Source organism: Falco biarmicus, chromosome 7 (genome assembly GCF_023638135.1).
Source record: "Falco biarmicus isolate bFalBia1 chromosome 7, bFalBia1.pri, whole genome shotgun sequence".
Lineage (NCBI taxonomy): Eukaryota > Metazoa > Chordata > Aves > Falconiformes > Falconidae > Falco > Falco biarmicus.
This window is the reverse complement of record NC_079294.1, coordinates 61121472-61134684: the sequence shown is the minus strand read 5'-3', so window position 1 is coordinate 61134684 and position 13213 is coordinate 61121472. Positions and strand designations below refer to the sequence as shown.

General features: G+C 40.0%; 1 protein-coding gene across 7 annotated transcripts in view; it reads left to right on the top strand.

Annotated features, from left to right (window-relative positions):
• The window catches only part of ZFAND6 (zinc finger AN1-type containing 6), a 38102-nt gene extending 25591 nt beyond the window's left edge, over positions 1 to 12511 (top strand). For all 7 annotated transcript variants that reach the window (XM_056345203.1, XM_056345201.1, XM_056345199.1 and 4 more), the window contains 5 exons: positions 236 to 405; positions 1620 to 1731; positions 3883 to 3983; positions 10840 to 10953; positions 11561 to 12511. In XM_056345203.1, the coding sequence (XP_056201178.1) occupies positions 255 to 405; positions 1620 to 1731; positions 3883 to 3983; positions 10840 to 10953; positions 11561 to 11709 (627 nt within the window). In that variant the 5' untranslated portion in view covers positions 236 to 254 and the 3' untranslated portion in view covers positions 11710 to 12511. The remainder of the gene's footprint in view (positions 1 to 235; positions 406 to 1619; positions 1732 to 3882; positions 3984 to 10839; positions 10954 to 11560) is intronic.
• Positions 12512 to 13213: the final 702 nt, after the last annotated feature.

Sequence of the window (13213 nt, the reverse complement as noted above, 5' to 3'; positions counted from 1 at the left end):
GATGGGGCTGGAAGGGTCTGTATGTATGGGTTATGCAAAGCATAATTATGACCGTATCTGTATTATTGGGCAGACTTCATAGACCTTTCAGGAAAGGGCATTGAGTTACCCTCAAGGCATCTTTTCTAGAATATCTTTTTGCTGAGCTATAGGAAACTCCGGATTTTCAAATGTCAACTGTAAGAGAAGGGCTTTCTTGGGCCTCTAAAAACTGGGTTGCATGTGTCAATTTCAGGTTTATAGAAGAAGGGAAAATGGCTCAAGAAACTAACCGTAGCCAAGTGCCTATGCTTTGTTCCACTGGTTGCGGATTTTATGGGAATCCTCGTACAAATGGCATGTGTTCAGTGTGCTACAAAGAACATCTTCAAAGGCAGAACAGTAATGGTAGAATTAGCCCTCCTGGTAAGTAACACACATCGGTTTGAACAACTCAATGACATAGGAGGCAGTGACTTGTTTTCTGGTCGTGTCCAGATACTAAAAGTATCGGAGCATTGGGGCAAACGGTTTTGTTCAAGTGTCTTACCTTATTGAATGAGGTTGGATGAAATGCTCATAATATAGTTGTGTTCTGATTAATCTGCTCAGAAGTAGACTCTTGCTAATATGTTTGTATTAATCTGAGTTTCCTATTTGAAGATACAAAAAGACAGGAAAAAATACCATACCAACATATTTTTCCTGAAATTATTGGCAGTAGAGATAAAGTTGAGCTTGAGGAATGTTTGTTGAAAGCATTTAAAATACAGGTATTTAATTTCTGCAGCCTGATGCTGAAGAATTAACCTGAAGAATAGTTTCTCCTAACTTCAGATAGAGACACTTTTTGTGCTTTTTGGCCCAGTGTCCCCTGTACGATGGTCTTTCCTACAAGGCAGATTGCCCATTGAAATAAGTGCTGTTTTTCTACATTGACTCTGTAGAAAAAGCTAGAGTGCTTTTCCCCCTTTAAAATAATGGTAGTGTCCTCAGAAAGAGGAACCCTTTCTCTGTGCTTTTCAGCCCAGTGTTTTCAACTTCAGCATGTTCTGCTGGGGGAAAGCAGGCTAGGGAGTGCTTCCCTGGAGCTGCTAAAATGTCTCTTCTGACTAGGCTAGATGCTGACAGCAAGGAATCTCATGGCACACTTGAAGATTTCCCTCCTTGACTTGAATATTAAAACCTGACTTTTAAAATTGCAGTAATAGCTTCCATTGAAATCTGGGGATCCAGGCTTTACAACTTCAGAATGGATCAGGAGCTGGCATTAGGCTGTTACACTGCTGTTTCTCGCTGTGCTGTTTTTTAAACAAAACCCAAGCTTATGATGTCAGAGTACCGCAGTTTATGCTGAGAAAGCTGTTTGTAGAAGCTTTAATTAGCAGCAAATAGTAACTATTTTAAAGCTCCAGCTTCAGAATTTCGTGCTCTAACTTCTAGGGGCCTGGGGCTGGAACGTAATCAAAATATGGCCAAACATAATTACTTTTTGTAAAATTATGTTTCATTATGATACAGGCTGAGATTCAATTACGTTCCTGGCTCATGTCGTGGGGGTCGAGGAATAATTGCATGGTATAACTTTTGTAATCCCAAGAAGTAGTGTAACACATTTTACATTAGTGTCTTCCTTCCAGCAACTTCTGTCAGTAGTATAACTGAGTCCTTACCGGTTCAGTGCACAGAAGGCAGCACCCAGGAAACTCAGTCAACTTTAGATTCTACATCGACTCCATCTATGCAGCCAAGGTAAGCTGTTTCTGTCTGTTCTGTGTTTTAGTCACCTTGATACACATTTTAATGTAAAATGAAGTGTGCTGATACTGCATAATTAAATGCTAGGACCTGGATTAGGCAAACACGTAAGATTTAGCTGCTAACTTTAAAGCATGGGATCTCATGGTAAATAGTAGCTGATCTGTTAGCTGCATCTTGCATTCAAATGCAAATTTGTCTTTAGAATTTGGCCTCAAATAGGAGCATTGCCAGCTTCATGCTGCTCTACAGAGATTTGGCTGGCCAGTCGTCTGACTCCACAACGTGCAGTTGGTTGTACATTTACCAAAGGAGAGCTCTTTCCATCTTAGAAATTCAAAGATTTTGTAAAATGGCAGAAAGCTGTTTACTAGAGTGCTCATAAATGTATGATAATGTGTTAACAAACCAGTTGCTTCACAAAAAGTGGAGTGTACTAGAAGAGCGGAAAAATATCTGAAATCTTAGTTGTGCTACTGAACTGATTTCTTATTAAAACAAGTAATTTCTAACTGGATTATTCAAGGAGATGTAATGACCTCTTGTAAATCACTCAGACTTAGTAAGTGCTCTCCATTTGTAGAAGCTAAATATTTGTTTATATTCAGTGCTGCATTTCAGTTTAGACTGACACAACCAACAGCAACTTAAGTGCTCTGGAAGTTTTTTGAGCGAAAAATGTTAGTGTCTTGTACTATATGGAAGCTAACTTGCAGTAATACTTATTCTAGCTTTCCTTTACAAATCGGAATGTAGTAAAACATAGGCTGAGGGTGACTTCATCAGCTGCTGTTGGCTGATAACTGTGCAGGCTATGTTTTCTGCTCCTCAGCTTTTTATAGGAGGTGTTACCTCATTCTTGGATCCTGCATATGAACTGAGAGCTAGGTGCCATGCTTGGTGCTGAATTTGGTCTTTCCATTCTGGGCTTTCTAATTGGGGTAAAAAATAGATACCTTATGCTAATACAACTCTTTTGGTAAAAAAAATAAATAAAGAAATGCACAGAGGTGAACCAATTACATTGCCTTGGGTTTGTTTTCTTATACAACCTTTGTAATACCGTGAAAGAGAAAATAAAGTATCTCTTTGATCACTAGCTTGATTACTGGTTACGTGAGAAATGAGCGGATGGTTGCTCTTAAACTTGCATTAAAAAAAAAAAAAAATCATCAGTGTCACTTGTTCTTTTTCCCCAAATTAAAAACAAGGATTCAACTTCAGTCTCTGGTAATACCTCAGAATTATGAAACTCTGAGGAAATATCTAGTAAATTGACAATGCCCTTTTGTAGGTGACCAAACCTGCAGTTCAAGACCTACGTGCAATTCTTGGCAATTAAAATTGCAACTCCAATGTCCTGGTTGTGTCATGGACTACTGGTAGGACTTTGCTGGTTCGTGGGCTGCTGGATAATCCGGTTTCTTAGGGATTCACTCTGAATCCAAGTGGAAAGGGAGAAACAAATTGGGCAAATGGGGTAGTGCTACCTCTCGCTTGGGACTTCAGCTGTGTCTTGTTCCATAGTAGAGCTGCTGGATGAGCAGTTTGACTCGCTAGTATTGAATGCCTCTCCTATAACTGTCCAGGGTATTCACCTGTGAATTTTCAGCCATGCTGTGATTTCAGCAGTATGACTGACAGAGTTGGGAAGTTTGGCCAGCACCACTTCACACTGCAAAAGCGTAAGGCGTTCTGTCTACAGCTGCAGATGCTTTATTACTGGAAACATTGACATGCTGCAATTTTCTTGTTCATATCATTGCACACTAAAGTAGCTCCTCTACAATTATGTTGCTGACTTAGGTTAGAAAAATCCTTGCATGTTGAATGTTGCATTATTGCGTCTTTGTGAAAGGATGGTGTGCCAAACTATCCCAAAATAATTTTTCCCCCTTTTATAGTTGATCTGGCTTATTGCATCCAATATGAATGGAAAAACGGGTAACTCTTTTTCATCAATTCACATTGTCCAGTATTCTTGGACACTGTGGCATTTTATAAGTGGTTACAGAAACAACTTCAGAGTGAAATGTTTTGGCATGCTCTTTCATCAGATATATTCTAATGTATTTCTTTCAGGAATGCTCTGTAGGGCGTGGACATACCTCGTAAATGTAACTTTTTTTTTTTTTTGTCCCCTAGCCCTGTGTCAAGTCAGTCACTTCTAACAGAATCTGTAGCATCATCCCAACCGGATAGTACAGCTGTGGACAAAACAGTACCTGAGACAGAAGATTTGCAAGGTTGGTGCCTAGATGCCAGAGACAGAACTTAGGAATGTTTGTAAAACTTGGACTGTACTTAATACAGTCCTGTTCAGGAGGTGCCTTATTTTCAGACCCCAATTTTCTGTGAAATCAGAAGGCAAAAGAAAGATAAACTTTATTTTCTTAAAAGGCAAGTCTTAAACTGGAAACTGTTATGTTTAACTAGTGATTTCAGCATCTGCTGTAACAGGTATGTTAATTGGGCTTTGGAAATGTACATTGTAAATCAATCTTCTGTTCTGTCTTTATGCTACAGCTCTTACATATAAGTAGAGTTCCGAGTATCTTGTTACCTCTCAGAGTAGTCATTTGCAGCAAACAGCACAGAAGTTTGTGTTTGAGGGTGTTACACCACAGCTGATACAAGAACAGTGTTAGTATCTTGTATAAATGTGAAACACCTATAAAAGAACCTTTCACCTATGGACAGCAACAATGTAATATTTTGAAGTTCACTTTATCAGATACACAATTACCAACCCACAAACTCTGGTTGCTTGAAGGAAAATGGCTGAATGGGTGATTTTAGCTATATTGGCTTAAAATCTTGTTGCTGGTACAATGTAGATGTTTTGGGGTTTTTTTTCTTTGATTTTTCTTTTCTTTTTATATGTAGCCTTACGGAGTTTAAACTAAAGAATTTTTAATAGTATTTTTTAGGAAAAGGCAAAAATGCTGAATAGTACTCAAAATTTTCTCAGACCTTTAATCCATAGACATTACAAAAGGTACTTCTGCTGACAGCTGAGGCTTTAGTGGGTAGAGTTATGTTTCTGTAAACTAGCCTAAGCATAGGAGTTCGGGTTTTGCACAGATGCAACACATAATACCACTTCAAGGTGCTAAATAGAAGTTCTTTCATTGTACCTCTGATAAAGTTCTGGTTTTCAGATAGTTTTCTAAACCTAAGCTTTCCTTTTTTGTGGGGTGGAATAGAGTCATTCAGCTACTGTGCTGAGTAAGGTCACCTCTTTGTTCACACAAACAGCAGCTGTAAAACTGGGAGAATAGGTTTTAATGCTAATAACATTTTGTATTTGTAATCATACCTCTGAGATGTCAATTATTAGAAACATGCTTATTGTTAAATATGTTCTAGACATATGCTCTAATACCTGCTAGTTAGGTTGTTTCTTGGAGCTGAGAGCTTCTGGTGCTTTGATTTTGGCAACGCACAAAAGGCATGCTCTAAATACCGATCTCTCAAGCCTTACCCAGCTTGAGAGAAAAGCAAGTGCTGTAAAGGCTTATGCTTCTTAAGTTCTGTATATTTGCACAGCAGAGGTAGGTTTGCAAGCTAGATTTTTAGTTGGTACACCTCAGAGTAATACAGATACAGCTCTACTTTCATCCCTGTTCTGCAGTATGGGGAACCTGGGATGTGCTGCATGGCATGCCAGCTGTAACCCAGCTCCTGTGCAGGTACACCCCTTTCTGGGAACCTCAGAAGTAGAACACCTCTGTCAAGCCCACGCAGCACAAACTGCAGGTTTATATAGATACGGATGTGGCACATATCAGAGAATAGAAAGGCAACTTCTGCAAGCTGATCTTCCTTACTACCCTGTCTGTCTCATGATTCTTCACCTTCCGTCTAATGCCTTCTTAGTATATATCTTACTTGGTTGGCTTAGCTGTAAATTGAAACTCCAGGTTTGCAGCTTCTTGTACTATGGGGTGACTTGGGCCTGTGAAAAGACTTTTCCCAGCAAGTTCTCAGAGGTGTGTCTCTCTTCTTACCCATTTGGATAGATTTATGCTCCTTCTAATTCTCAATCTCTAAAACTAGCTCTCCCTATGAGAAGATAACATAGGTTGCTCAACTAGAAGCTTTTATTTCAGGGGAATATTTGCATTTTACAGTATGTCTTTTAAGGATCCACCTCTATCAGGTGTTTAGAGTGCTCAGCTGTGTCCCGTGTCCTTTTCTTTGTACCGTGGTGATTTCTAAACTAAGAACACCACCACCATGTAATTGCAGTTCTAAATTACAGTCCCTATTTATAACTCGCTGTGGCAGGGTCAGCCTTGTTTCCTGAAGAGTTGCTTCTGTGCTATCTCTTAACCGAAAATCGTAGGAAATGTAGTGTTTCTAGTTTTGAAGTAATTTGCTTGGAAAGTGTAAGTTTGGAAAGAAAGCAGCTTGTAATGGGTCCTAAGTGGATTTCACTGAATTGTTGTCACAATTGTGCATCATAGAGTGGTTTTTTCCCACATCATTCGGAATTTGAATTTTAGGCTGCTGTCAAGAATGTAATAGAAATGTGTAAGTCAGTTATTTAGTGGTGTGTGGTTTTGTAGCACTTAAAAAGGAAAAAACGTCACAGAAATGCAGTAGTTGGTCCCAGACTGAAGAGTTTATAATGCTACTTCTGTTGATGCAGGGGAGGAAAAAAAGAAATTGTCTGATTTGACCATTTTCCCCCCTATCTATTTGGATAAATTTTTTGCTTTGTTGGGATGTCTATTCTGAAGCAGATTGTTCTATGCTACTTGTATAATAGGTCAGTCTGTTGTATTTAGTTGAGGTCCCCTTAACTTGCTGCTTTACAAAAGTTACTAGGCTACAAAGCCCACGAATGAAAGATTGGGTGAATGGTTAAGCTTTCTTACATTACTTTTATTAGTTTTTTGAAGCAGACAGGTAAATGGGGTTTGAGTTGTGTGCACAGTCCTTGCTGTTCGCAGACAAGCTAAAATTGCAAGGGGATGAAAATCCCAAAGAGCAGTTCACATTTGTTTGTCTTCATTGGGTTTATTTTGTAAACTAAATAGAGAAAAACTATAGAATGTGTTAATAAATCTAGGTTTTGCACTTAGTGATTGTGTGATAATGCTTGTGTAGGTGTGGAACACTGCAAAAAGTGCAATGCTAGATAGAGGCTAATAGAATTTTATTTTTATTTTACTTTAATGCTTTTAAATATCATGAACCATACCATTAAAGATGACCTAAAATGAAACTCATTAAGGTACAGTCCAGCTTTTCTAGGAGCTTTCTTCTATTCTGAGCATCTCTCCAACACGTTTTAGGTTGTCTTGTGGGCTGTTGTACCTTTTACTCGACGTTACGGCTGTTCGGATTAGGCAGTCAGGATTCCTTATTTGTTAGCCAGGGGATTCATGGGGCTGCCTCCCGGCAAGCCTGCAAGCGGGTAGAGAGGCACTTCTCTAGGATTAATGAGTTTAAAACCATCCAAGTTAGGATTCATGCTCTATATTTCGGGGAGGATTTTAAAGGTAAATGAAACTTTTGGAAGGCAGCAGTCCATCACATGCTTTCTGGAGCTCTTACAACTGAAGGCCACAGCGCTACAAGTACAAATTGTATTAGTGGGTGGGCTTTCAGTCTCTGAGGCTGAAAACTTCTAAGAGCCAAACCAGCTGCTCTGTTTCCAAGCTCATTGCGAATTGGAGAGGTCCACATGTACCATATGCAAAATGCACTCAGTTGTGCAGTATGTGTGGTAACTATTTTGAAAAATCAAAATATGAGCCAAGATTTTAATAATTGGTTAAAAGGTAGGTGGCAGTTCTTCTGAATGAAGTCACCTGGTTTTGTGCTCATCTAGGCTTTTAGTCAGGTAGAACAGTTAAATTCAGTCATTGCTGACTAAATCTGAAAAACTTGATATCAAAACAATTAAGTTGCTACAGAATGTTATGTGGAGATAACCCGGACCCAAAGTGAATGCTGTTGAACTAATTGCATCAACTTCAGTGGACTTCCAGGGCTGGCTCAGTAAGGCAGTACTGGGGAGGAACTGGTAGATACTTTCAACTTCTGTGACTGTACCAGGAGCCTGGAGGTACAGTATGATTAGGATACAGAGTAGGAAATAATGTAGGATATCCTGATTTACTGGATGAATGCTCCGGGGAGAGAGGAAACATTCATGAGGAAGATTTAAAACTAAATTCTGTAGGAAAGTGTACTCTTATTTATTTAATTTGTCTCTTCCTAACACTGAAGCTGTATTTTAGGCTGATTACTTCAGCTTACTGTTAAAATGTTAGGAAGCGCTGATCTTCTGTTTAGGATTAACTTCACTTTTCATTCCTCTGGAGGAGCGGGTGTTCTCCTTAGGCCTGCTCAGATGCACTCAAGAGGTAAATGTTAGCTGTTTATACTCTTCCCGTGGGAATGAGGAACCCTTTGAGAAGCTCTGCATAGTAATACGGGGGTGACACGTGAAGCATCCAGAGCAGGGACAGAGGAGACGCCAGATGAGGCATCAGGAGTCTTGCAGCAAATGGATGGAGTTGTGTGTTGTGTCCACAGGGATGCGAGCACTGGAGTGTGCTTTATCTTGCAGGTGCTGCTTTCACGATCCGTTGGAGTACACTGAAGTTCAAGCATGGTTGGCACAAGCGAAGCAGTAGTAAAAGCTTCTGTGTTTAGGTGGAAGTCCAGGCTCTGCTTGTTTTGATCAGCTGTGAACATGCTCTGTAAAACAGGGAACACCTAGTGGCCAGCCCAGCTTGTCAGCTCCAGAAAAATGAGTGTGTTCATGCTTTATTCCATTTTGGTTAGCTGGCTGCTTGTACTGGTGCTGCCAGTGCTGCTGTTCTGCAGCTAAAGGCAGAGCTGGGACTGCGGGAAGGGAGGGAATCAGTTCAAGCAAAGCAGGCAGCAGCATCCTGGAATCCAGACAAAGTACAGCAGCTGTGGGAGTGGCTGCAACATGTTTCCTGTGAGCTCCAAACTGGTGGTATTGCATTTTACCTGTGGTTTTTTTCTGTTGTGTGCATCACAGCTAGCTTATAGATGGAGCACTTAACACTGGCACTTGGTTGTCTAAAGGTGACTTAGTGTTTGGGATATTCATGATTATCATAGAGGGTTTTGAGTCAAATCTCCGGCTTCTGTGCAAAAGCAAATTGAGATCTAAAATTTATGGTTACTACACTAGATACGAAATGACTCGTGGCAGCAGTAGAAGAACCTTTCTGCTTAGTTCTACAGCGAGCAGCTGCCCTTAAACATTTTCAAACTTTTTTAGTGTGAGCGCCATGCGCACAATGCAAATGTTAAGTGTGTATGTATTAGAGAGCCTTGTTTTGCAGGGAACAGTGCCAGTTTTTCCTAAACCTGACTAATGGTTACAGAGACTTTTAGTAAAACTTACATTGAGGTAACTGGATTTTGCTACAACAGGAAATGCAAACTTGGCAATGTTAGCTGCTAAACACTAATTCATGGCATTAAGTTTTCTTAATGAATTAATAAACACTGTAATGTCCATTCTGTGTAACGCCGCAAGAGTTCATTTGGTTGTCTTACCACTTCTGATACTTACCTTGCATCTTTTGATCCTTACTGCTTTTGATTCTTGCAAACCTTAGGATATTATCTGTCCACTCAGAAATGTCCCCTTTAACAGCCATTTAAAGCCATTGAACCTTTTTTGCAAAAATGTCAATTCTTAAAAAATTCAAGACAAAGAAAAGCTCTGCTCCTAATGGAGGGGGATGTTTAAAGGGTTTAATAAACCATGTAACAACCTGTCTTTGCTAGATTAACCTTTGGAATATACTGTTGAGCAAGGTCTTTGCTGGTGCAAGTATTTTGTTACCCATTGATGTTACTTGGTACAGACTGCAGTGTTTTGATACACAGCAAAAGTGGAAAGTGCCCTTTCCTTTAAAAAAAGATAAATCTTCAGAATAGCAGCACAGGAAGAAAACCCACAGGAGTTGTCATGCAGAATAGCAGTCGACCTAGTGTAGAACTGCAGCTGACAGTCTGCCTAGCAAAAGTCCAGCTGCACAGAGGTGCGTGCAGCTTTTTCCCTGGTAAATGTCTGGGCTTGCTGTTGTGTCCTCTTTACAGCATTGGTTCTAGCTCAGCTTCCGTTGGCACTCCTCCCAGCTGGAGCTTGCTTTCGTTCTTTGCTGCAAATACTCCTAGCTTCTGTGTACTTTACTCACTGGAGACTTGTCCTGCTGTGATCTAGCAGTGGCTGGTAGGCAGAGATTGGCTCTTAGCCCTTCTTGAAATGAAGTTGGGTTTTTTTGGTTTCTATTTCTGTTTTGTAATGTAAGGAATGTGCAAATACATGAGGAAAACCAGCCAATTTCTATTTTTACCTGGGTTAGGCAAATACTACCACTGCTTGTTAATATTCTCCCACACAACCTGTAACCTGTCTCTTAGCAAAAGTGTCTTTAAAATGAGCTGTTTACCCGCATCTTTCTGGGTTTCAGGATAGTGTACTTCCACCCTGCAAGTGTGTGTATCTTCAGCTAACGGTATCTCACCCCAGGGAGTAACTAGCCGCTGTGTGGGCTTTTTTTAGGTGTGTAAGAGTGGCAGTGTCAAAGTAGTAGAGGTTGGTTTGAAATGCTGCATTTTGTGTGGCCTCAGTATTGCAACCTTCAGCAAGAACAGTGTTGGTGCGGTATTTGAAAAGGGGTGCTTTACTCAACTGATCCTAATACAATGCTTCTTACAAGCAGATTTATGGAACCGGACTAGTAATACTGCTGGGGAAACATTTGGGTGTTGGATTCTCTTCCCACATCTGATGGCACTGAACCTTACTCTTAAACCTGATTTTTAATTACTCTTTCACAATACAAAAATGCCATAAAGAACTTTGTATGAGCATTCAGTAAATTCTTTCCTTAAATTATATTGAAGGTCTAGGAGGAGGGAGTTCCAGTACCACTGCTGAGCCCATTACGCTTCAGACAGAGAAGCTGCAGCAAAATGGCTATCCCAGAACCTAAATTTACAACATGGGCTTTAGATAATTATATGACTTAAACAGAGGAAGGGGAGAGACAGGCATGTGTTTTCCATTGTTCTTATTAACTTTTTTAATACTAGCTTCAGTGTCAGAGAACGCAGAGCCTACACCTGAAGAACAAGACAAGTCGCTTGACAAACCAAAACAGAAAAAGAATCGTTGTTTCATGTGCAGGAAGAAGGTTGGACTTACTGGTAAGAAATACTGATTTCACTTCCCTTAGACGTGTTTAGGCTTTGCCCCTTGGCAATGCTTCTAAAGGGAAAATGGGGCATGGTCATCTGTGTTGCTGATTTGAAATAAAACTTGGCCAAAGGTGCTTTCAGCTGGCTCTTAACTAGATTGTTATTCATGTATCATTTTGTTTTTCGACTTCCTGTCTTTTAGTAAAGTTCATAATTCCAAATACTTCCCTTTGGAAGTCTGCCTTGCTGAGGAATTGGATGACAGTTTGCGGCTCTTCACTAACCAGCTTTGCAGTGATCCAGTGAAAGGGCCTAAGAAAACTTGAGTTCTGCAAGGTGAAGACTTATAAACAAAGGAAAAGAGCTCAGGAGGTCTCTAGGAATATGTTTTCTGGTAGTGTATTATGTGATAGGAAGGAATGATGAAGTCAAATCTTGCTGTAATTGCTTAAAAATGTATTACTTGTGATTCTTATGCTTTCTGCAGCAGAGGCTCTTTGGCTGGGTGACACTGGTGACTGAGATTTATTGCTAGTGAGTGAACACATTCAGGATTTAAGACAAACCAGTATAATTAAGAATGTTGAAATGTCTAAACTAATGTTTCTGTCCACAGGGTTTGAATGTCGGTGTGGAAACGTTTACTGTGGTATGCACCGTTATTCAGATGTACACAGTTGCTCTTACAATTACAAAGCTGATGCTGCTGAGAAAATCAGAAAAGAGAATCCTGTAGTCGTTGGGGAAAAGATCCAGAAGATCTGAACTGCTACTTCTGCTGGAATACAAAAATACTCTGACCATCTGCAGATTAAATTGACTTGAGCTTATTTCCTTAGTCATCAGGAACGTAGAGCAGTGTATCTTGCCTAGACCTTTTAATCATGCATGTCATCAGATGAATAGATTTTTTTGTTTTTGTTTTTTTGTTTTGAAAATGACTCTGAACATTTATTTTCATTGCAGTTTTCTGTGGCTGAAGACTTAAGTAAACTTTACAAGTATTATCCTTTAAGATCATTTTAATTTTAGTTGAGTGCAGAGGGCTTTTATAACAAATGTGGAGAAAATATTGGAGGGCTGTGCTTTTCCAGGATAAAACATGCATGCGTTAATTTTGCAGTTTATTTTCTTGTTGTATATAGCTTTTCTCTGCAGCACAATTTCCTTTTTTTTTGATAATGCCTTGTATGGCACAACTAGTTATCAGTAACTGAATGTATTTTAATCATTATGGCTGCTTCTGTTTTTTTTTTCCCCATTAACGAGAGGTTATACATGTTCGCATATTAGCTTGTTTGCACCCTCTACCTATTTATGTATGAATCATTTGTAATGAGAGTGTGTGCTGAGATTGTGTGGAGTTTTTTGTTTTGTTTTTTTATTGGGTTTTGTTTTTGTGTGTGTGGGGGGAAGGCTGTATGCACTTCACTGACTGCAGGTTTCATTGGGATTACATCCATCAGTCTGTCTGTACACAAATATGAAGAATGATCTGAAGTACCTGTGCTGTATTTATGTTTATCCACGTCTTAACTTTGATTAAATAAAATTCTAAAAAATCAGAGCCCCTGTGGCTGTCACTGGCATATGTAATTTGGATTTCTTTTGCTTTATTTTCATGAGGATCTTCCACTGGTGGTTCCTTTCCTTGCAGGGTCATTATTCACAGACACCATGTATGTCCCAATGCTGGCCAACTTCTGTTGGTGATTTTTTTTTTTTTTTAACCTTTTCATCTATATCTATCAGATTGCAGTTCTTGTAAGCTTTCCACCTTCTGCGTTGATACATTCTGGCCAGGGGGTTCTCTGTGCTCCTGTGCAGTGTGTCACGCTGTGTGCAGGAGTTGGGGTCATTTGTGACAATGTACTTAAGTTGAGGGCAGACCTACAGGTTAAAACAGAGGTGGCCAGTACTGGGCTGTGGGTCTGTGCATGGTGATTCTGCTTCTAGGGAGTACGGCGGTGGGGTTTGTGATCCACTAGCTGACAGACGGCACTGCACCGACTTCCTTGAAGTTAGGTGAGAAAATGGGACAGTGTCACCACTGAGATGTCCTTACTGCTGAGGTTTATAAACTTTGATGTTGCATCCTGCCCCAGCCACACCCCACGTGCTCGTTTGGTGGATTTACAGGCTTGTAAGTCCAAAATGGGGATGGGGTAGCGGGAATTGTTCTTTCATTGTCTTTACAGTGTGCTCAGGGCTCAAGGAAGTTTATTCCTTCAAGACTGCCTCTCTTGACGGATCAGAGTGTGCCTCAACT